The 8,240-nt window shown below is 51.0% G+C and overlaps 1 protein-coding gene across 1 annotated transcript in view; it reads left to right on the top strand.

Annotated features, from left to right (window-relative positions):
- The window catches only part of TANC2 (tetratricopeptide repeat, ankyrin repeat and coiled-coil containing 2), a 206,759-nt gene extending 204,602 nt beyond the window's left edge, over positions 1–2,157 (top strand). The window contains 1 exon segment of the mRNA XM_009334881.1: positions 1–2,157. This exon segment is cut by the window's left edge and continues 32 nt beyond it. Within this exon segment, the coding sequence (XP_009333156.1) occupies positions 1–1,816 (1,816 nt within the window). The 3' untranslated portion in view covers positions 1,817–2,157.
- The last annotated feature ends 6,083 nt before the right edge of the window (positions 2,158–8,240 follow it).

Below are 8,240 nucleotides of genomic sequence, written 5' to 3'. Positions count from 1 at the left end.
GCTCCCGGTGGAGCCTGAACCTGAAGCCCAGCATGAAGAGCTGTATTCTGTGCAAGATATCTTTGAGGAGGAATACCTTGAGCAGGATGTAGAAAACGTTTCCATTGGTTTGCAAACAGAGTCCAGGCCAAACCAAGGGCTGCCCATCATCCAGAGCCCACCCCCATCCCCAGCTCACAGGGACTCAGCCTATATTTCTGGCTCACCTCTTGGCTCTCATCAGGTCTTTGATTTCAGGTCCAATAGCTCCGTGGGTTCGCCAACCAGGCAAGGGTACCAATCCACATCTCCTGCTCTGTCTCCGACGCACCAAAACTCGCATTATAGACCCAGTCCTCCGCACACGTCTCCTGCTCACCAGGGCTCCTCTTACCGCTTCAGCCCACCTCCTGTTGGAAGTCAAGGGAAGGAATATCAAAGCCCACCACCTTCTCCTCTTCGTAGAGGTCCTCAGTATCGCGCCAGCCCCCCAGCAGAAAGCATGAGCGTTTATAGGTCACAGTCCGGTTCCCCAGTTCGTTATCGGCAGGAACCTAGCGGAGTCAGCCAGCTCCCCGGTAGACCAAAGTCTCCGTTATCCAAGATGACGCAGAGGTCTTTCCAGATGCCCCAGCTCCCCGTGGCCGTGCCACAGCAGGGGCTGAGGCTGCAGCCAGCCAAGGCGCAGATCGTGAGGAGCAACCAGCCCAGCTCAGCCGTCCATTCGAGTACTGTAATCCCAACCGGTGCTTACAGCCAGGTTGCCCACTCGATGGCCAGCAAGTACCAGTCGGCGTCAGGGGAAATGGGGGTTAGCCAGAGCAGATTGGTCTACCAGGGCTCCATTGGTGGAATCGTAGGTGACAGCAGACCAGTGCAGCATGTTCAGGCGAGCCTCAGCGCGGGAGCGATCTGTCAGCATGGAGGGCTGGCTAAAGAAGACCTTCCTCAGAGACCGTCCTCGGCGTACAGGGGGGGTATGAGATACAGCCAGACACCTCAGATCGGGCGAAGCCAGTCCGCTTCCTACTATCCGGTGTGTCACTCGAAGCTTGACCTGGAACGTTCTTCCCTCCCCGCCAGCCAGCTGGGCTCTCCAGATGTGTCTCATCTCATAAGAAGGCCTATCACAGTTAATCCCAGCGAAATCAAGCCTCACCCGCCGACTCCAAGGCCCCTGCTCCACTCTCAGAGCGTTGGCCTCCGCTTCTCTCCTTCCAGCAATAGCATCTCTTCCACCTCCAACCTGACTCCCAACTTCCGCCCTTCTGCTTCGATTCAGCAAATGGAGATTCCTCTCAAGCCAGCTTACGACAGATCGTGCGATGAACTTTCTCCGGTCTCTCCCACTCAGGGGGGTTACCCCAGCGAGCCAGCCCGTTCCCGGACCACGCCGTTCATGGGAATCATAGATAAAACCGCTCGGACTCAGCAGTACCCCCATCTCCATCAGCAGAACCGGACCTGGGCTGTGTCGTCAGTGGACACTGTCATTAGTCCTACGTCTCCTGGCAATCTCCCCCAGCCAGAATCATTTAGCCCGCCTTCTTCAATCAGCAACATTGCCTTTTATAACAAAACCAACAATGCACAGAATGGCCATTTGCTAGAGGAAGACTATTACAGCCCCCATGGGATGCTGGCCAATGGGTCCCGGGGAGACCTCCTGGAGAGAGTCACCCAAGCCTCCTCATATCCCGACGTCAAGGTGGCAAGGACACTGCCTGTGGCACAGGCCTACCAGGACAACCTGTACAGGCAGCTCTCCAGGGACTCCAGGCAAGGGCAGACATCCCCAATCAAACCAAAGAGACCGTTTGTGGAGTCTAATGTGTAAAAGACGCTTGTTGGAGTAAGACCCTCATGTTTTCAGCACACACTTCCAAGCCTGATTTCCATGCATATTATTATTATTTTTATTTCTCTTTGGTAGCTACATGACCAAGTTTCTCCGGTACTTTGTGTGGTGGTCAGACAGCCATGCACGTGCTCCAGCCCTTTTGTTGCCCAGCTGACCGTGAAGCCAACATCAGCAGAGCCAGTATCGTTTGCCCAATTCCAGCTAAGTTCCCAACCAGGATATCTTAGGACGTGGTGCGGGGTGGTCCAGAAATATCCCCTACGCAGCGGGAGGTAACCAGCTCTTTTTCAAGAGACAATCGCATTCGATTTAAATGGGTTTCTTTTGTCTCGATGAGCTCTTACTCAGTTCTGATGGGAATTCCTGGCGGGAGCAGAGCAGGGATCACAGGAGCCTTTCCCAAGGCTGCATCCACAGGCCCCCGTGCCAGCCAGGTCGTTTGGCTCTTTGCCCCCAAAGAGCAAATTGCCTGCAGTGAGCAAGGGCACGATGTGTTTTAATACCAAGTAGCTATGCACAATAACCATCCTGCTTCACCTGGTTTATAGCATTTTAATCCGAATTGGATTCCTTCATTATTTAATCGCGTCATCGGCCAGAAGGGGTGGGGGTCACGCGATGCTTTGCTACTTTGTGAGCTACCTGCCGGGTGCCCCGACACTAATTTGCTCTGGGGCATTTTACAAGCGTTGAGAGATTAAAGTTGGCCCTTCGTATGCATTTTAATCAGCCAAGGGAATTGGCCAGGAACCTCTTGCGCGTGAACTGGGATTGCAACAACTACTTCTTCACACCATTAGCGGACAACTGCACCTCATACACGGCACCACGTTTTCACTGGGACGGTTTAATGTTGGGGCTTTCATTTGGTGGGGTTTTTTACTTGCAAGGAAAAAAAAATCTGACTTAGAAAATTATATTCAAGGAGGAAAATTGCAATTTTTAATTTTTTTTTAATTTTTTTTTTTATTATGAGGATGCCTAATGTGGCACGATGGTTCCCAAGACAGGAGGGGTCCTTCAGCAAACCCAGCCCTGCGGCATCCCTTCCCTCTGGCTCGCTCCCGCCTGGGGAGCCAGTGCCGTAGCTGTACTCCTCTAAGATCCGTTTCCGAAAACTTGGAAAGCGATTGCCGTGTTCCGTACGTGTAAATGGTAAAGACCATGTTGTGCTTTTTAAGGACCTGTAGTTAAAAGAGAGATATTTATAATTTATTTATGCGATCTGTTTCAGGACATTTTTTTGTTTGGGTTGTTTTCTCTAATTTTTTTTTTTTTAATCAAATGCAAATCATATCAAGACAGTGTGAAAAGCAGGGGACAGTTCCAAAATCCTTTTTTATAGGATTTTCAATAGTTTTTCAATTATTCTCTGAAATTTTGGGGGGGGGTGGAGGGACTTTCTTTACAGATTCATTTATTACTGGTGGGTTTGTAATCCGCCTTTTCAGTTACTGAGGGTGAAGGGGGGGACGATCGGGGGGGAGAGCGATAACCCTGTAGCTTGTTTTAAAGCAAAATAGTGCCTGTTGCCCATGCTGAACCTCACTCATATCAATTCTTCAGAGCGATTTCAGTGCTGAGCAGGAGGAGCGATACCTTTCGGTGTTTCCAAAGGGCTATGCGAATAGATGGCAAGACTTCTTGAACCAAATCACGGGGTCCAACCTCCGCTGGTGTAAATGAGCATATCCCCAGCGCGACATCAGTGCAGCTACATCCATTTACACCAGATAAGGACTTCGCCCGAAACTCTTAGCAAACCCTGGCTTTGATGGGGCTTTTTTTATTTTTTTCTGTGTGTGGATCAAGCACATCTCGTTGCTATTTCATTGCCTAATTTGCTCAGAGCAAACTGGGACGTGCACACCTTGGGATGATGGAGGCTTGTGTCTCATAGACGCGTTGAGAGCGTTTGGGGGGAGATTCCTCCATGGGGTTTGGAGATTTATGTGCTCTTTTGGCCTATTTGGGATTTGGCCGAGCCAGTATTTGGATTGAGGCTGGTGTTTTCTTTCTCGAGGTGCAACCCAGTGCTGACTCTTTGCTTTATTACAGGGCTCTGTAAAGCGGGGGGTAGACTGGGAGACCCCTCGGTAGGGCGGGCTCCCCGCGGCCGCGGGGACACTCAGCTCCATGCACTATTTCTCTCCTTGCAAAGGGGGTGTGATGAGGTGTTTTTCTTCCTCTTTTTTGAAGCAGCGTGTTCTGCTTTGTAAGGAATAACCGATTTCTTCTCCTCCGCATACAGTGCACCTATAGCTAGGATGTGTATCCGTGGGTCTGGAATAGCACCAGTCGCTTTGCTCAGTGCCTCCCATCCTCCAGCTTTCCTGAACGAGTGAGTGGCTTCCTACCTTTAGTTGCTTCTTTGAAAGGAAAAAGTAACCAAATTCAGCCCCGTCCCTATTTTCTATGGCCGAGCGAGACGCGCTATGGCCGTGAGCCGGTTCTCTCCGCTGAGATGCGAACGGGACGGTCCGAGAGCAGCGACGTGAGAACTGCCCGTGCTTTGCTTTCGCTGTTCACTGCCATGTGCTCCCAGTACTGTCCTTCCGAAACATCCCCTCACAGCACTTGTGTATAACTTTTGGGTTTATGAAGATGTTTTAAGGGAAAAGGAAAACAGCTCACACTTTTAACACAAACACCAAGCTGAAAGAAGGCTTAAATACTGCGGCGTGCAGGTTTTTTCACGATACCACGTGTTACATTTTTCACAGGATTCTTGCACTAATGGTTTTCCATCTGTTCTCTCTGTAAATGGGTGCACTTTACTGTTTGAATTTGTTACTATGATAAATACTGGATATTTAAGCGTGAGTAGTGTCTTCATTAGAAAATAGCAAAACAGCTCTTGTCTCTTAGTGTATTTTTCAAGAAAAAAAAAAGAAAAAAGAAACGAAGCAATGAATCATAACATTTATAGCACAAGAACTGACTCTTGTATATAAGCATCAACAGATTGAGTAATTTTTAAATACAAAGTTATTTGCAGTGATTTTAAAGCACTTCCCCAGCAATTCTCTTAGGGACAGCTGAGGCAAGAAGGCTGCTGTAGTCCCCGGGTGGGTAAGGAGCACACCTCTCCCTGGAAAAGCCGTTCTTTACACAGTCCCCTGTGTCCTCAAAGTCACGATTTGGATTTGGCATGGACGAAAAGCAGAGGCCGTTTCGTATTGTGCTGTCGTGCGTGGTCCTGTTGTGAAGTGCGCTGTTGTACACGTGGCTCGGTGGAGCACGAGGCTCAAATCTCACCTGGCGTCCCTTCACGCTGTCATCTTAGATCTAGATCTGACAAGCCCGGGCTGCGTTGCGGGAGCAGGCAGAGTTTCAGACAGGGTGTTGTGTTGTCCATCTGTGTTACGTATTTAATTACTCTGAGTAATTAAGATGTGGGACAGTGCTGCCAGCCGGTGCCTCTGTCCCCTCCCCAGCTGCAGTGGCACCGCTGGCAAGCCTCCGTCTTGCGAGCAAGTAGGATTCTTTGGTGTACCGAGTAAACCAGGTTCTCGATGACATGGAAACCTCCGGGTTTGGTTCTTGGGGTGTGTTGGGTAGGCGATGCTGAAGCCGACCCCTGTATTTAGCCGACCTTCCCACCAGGTGTCTCTCGTCCTCTGCCTGCAGCCGCTCCAAGAGCTGGGTGTGCCACCACAAAGCTGAAATCTTCTCTCCCAGCTTTGGGTGTGGGTGTCTGCCATGTCCCTCGGTGGGGATTCATGGGCTCTTGCTTTGTCTCGTGGGCTGGGAGGATGCTCTGGTCCCAGGGGAGGGGACACCCGCCTGGTGGGGGGCTCTGCAGGGGTCCCCACCAGCCAGGCTGGGAATGGCATTGGAGGGCTTTGAAAACAGTCTTTAGTGGGCATCTGAGGCGCTTAGGAAAGGGAGGGTTTTACTAAGAGATCCCTTGGGATCCATTTTCAAAGGCTGCACAGCCTGAGCTGCCTTCTCTGCATCACTGCTCGGGAGGGTGCAGGCTGCACCAGCTCCCGACGAACTGAGGCATGCGTCTGTCCATCTGTCTGTCCGTCTGCTGCCCGGCACCGGTGCCGCCAGGTGGGTCCGTCCGAGCACTGAACTTTTTGGTTTTTTTCTTTAACCTGGCTGTAAAGAAAACTGCTTGGCTAGTGTGAACATTTGTGTGTGCGTATGACAAATACCTAAGCCATACTTGGATTAGGTCCAGAACCGGGGTGGCTACTAAATTTGGAGCGATGCAGTCCCCTCGTACAAAGGTTGCTGTATATTCAGGGTTACCCAGAAGAAGTCTAGCTAAAACCGAAGTGCCAGCTCCGCCTTATCTAGAGAAAAGCAAGCCGGCGTGCCTGCTCGTCCTCCGCCTTCCTTGCAAAGGGGGGTCCGCGGTGAGGTGTCGTGAGCTCTTTGGTGGTTGTACTTTGCTTTAGTCTTGGGAATTCAAGATAACTCTTCTACCAGGATTAACGGTGTTTAACCAAGGGCTTAGGGGAAGAGCTGTTGTACCCACTGGGACCTCTGCGGATAAATGCCTTCACCCCGTGCTGGTTGCTCTACGCGAAGTCTGGTGGGGTGCGTGTTGGACACAAAGCACAATGGTTGAAAGTTAATCTGCGTTTTTTTCCAATTTGTGTGAATAATTGCTGGATTTTCATTCAATCAAACTCTTTTTTCTAATATAAACCACTAAGGGCTCAATTCTTTAGCAAGATGCGTTCGTGTTCAACTCCTGACTATACAGCTGGATCTCACCGCAACTGTTACAGACCTACTCGAGAGAAAACACAGCTAGCGCGACCGTCACCAGGAAAGCCAACGGACACCAAACCCATCTGCCGTATCCTTTCCTCCTGCTCATTTTCTAGCTGTCACGGTACGGAGGAGTCAGCAGCCGGGTCCCGTCCGACGGGATTGCGTCCTGTAGTCACGAAAACAGAGGGCTGCTTTGCCAAAAGACTTTGTCCCTTCTGGGTGACGCTGTCCAGGGACGGCGGTGCAGCTGCGGGTCATCTCCTCCAGCGGGTCGGGATCGTGCTGGGTGGGTGGGAAAGCCCTCACGCCCAGGGAATTGGGTCACTTCACCGTGGGTCTGCCTCGCTGTGCACTGATAAGCCAGACACTGAGAGCAGCACTGTGTGCTACGTAAAGTCCATTTTGTTGCTACACCGATAACCCAGAGACTCGTGTGGACTCTGCCAGTACTGCTGGTGTCATCCCTGTCCAGCCTTTTCTTTCCCATAGTGTTGCATTCAGCGTTCCGTCTCCCTTCTGTCTTCACATCCGAGAGGATCCGAGTTCGGTACAAACACGTACAGTACACACACCTTGTGCTTTGTACAATTCCCCGGTTGCCATCCTTCGAGACACTTGCTGGGAAGATCTTTAAGACACTTAAATTTTCCTTTAGCTTTTCTATAATTCTGATGTAAAGGACTTTCTCTCTGTACAGTATATTATTCAGTGCATGTTCTGTTCTCTCTACTGATATATTGAACACCACACAGTTGTGATATTGTGCAGTGGGAAGAGCAACCCCTGCCGACAGCGGAGGCCTTCGCCTCTCATGTATAAGGAAAGAAGAAAACATATTTTTTCCTTTGCTGTATTTGCTTGAGCAGAGTTTTCTTGTCTGTACATGTGAGCTGTGAGATAGATGTGAAAAGTTCAAAAGAATGCATTCCCCCTCCCCAATGTATACAGATTGTAATCTGTACAATGAAAACTGTATGTATGAAAAAATGTACTTATTTATAAATGGTTAACACTTGGAAACGGCGTCTGGCCTCGTGTTTTTGCCACGCTGTGGTGAGCAAAGGAGCACGCTGTGGCTTCTCGGCATGGAAATGACCTGGGGACATGGGGACAGCACGAGGGTCGGGTCTGGCTGTCACTGCCTGGGGATGGGGACGGGGACATGGCACTGCCGGGAGCAGGAGGGGATGGAGGCAGCGCTGCTGCTGCCATGAGCAAAGGGGCATTAATGAAATAAGGGAGGGAGCTGCATCAGAGAGTTTTCTGGATTAAATTGTGGAAAGCACAGCTCAGCGCTGTGGACACCGGAGCCCTGCAGCTCCTGAGAACGAGAGCGTCTGCTCGCTTCATCCCTGCTCAAACCCAGGGCTCGGTTTGGCAGCTGAACGCCCCTCACAGCTGCGAGCATCCCTGCCTCCAGCAGCCGGGCCGGGCTGGATGCGCAGTGCTGGAAGGACGCAGCGCATTGGGGTTGTGGTGAGCAAAAACCCCAGGCTTGGGCTTGTGCCTTTGCTGGGGCTGCGCTTGCTTTGCAGCACTGGGATGGGAAGCTTCAGGTTTCCGGCAGCTTCGGCCGCACAGCTGCCTGTGCCGAAACCCAGGAGGAAGAGGGGATTCTTTCAGCAGAGGAGACGAGCTGTTGTGGTTTAACCTCAGCCGGCGACTGCGA

This window comes from Pygoscelis adeliae, unplaced genomic scaffold (genome assembly GCF_000699105.1).
Source record: "Pygoscelis adeliae isolate BGI_AS28 unplaced genomic scaffold, ASM69910v1 Scaffold112, whole genome shotgun sequence".
Classification (NCBI taxonomy): Eukaryota; Metazoa; Chordata; class Aves; order Sphenisciformes; family Spheniscidae; genus Pygoscelis; species Pygoscelis adeliae.
Note: the sequence above shows the minus strand (reverse complement) of the source record. Positions and strands in the feature narration are given on the sequence as shown.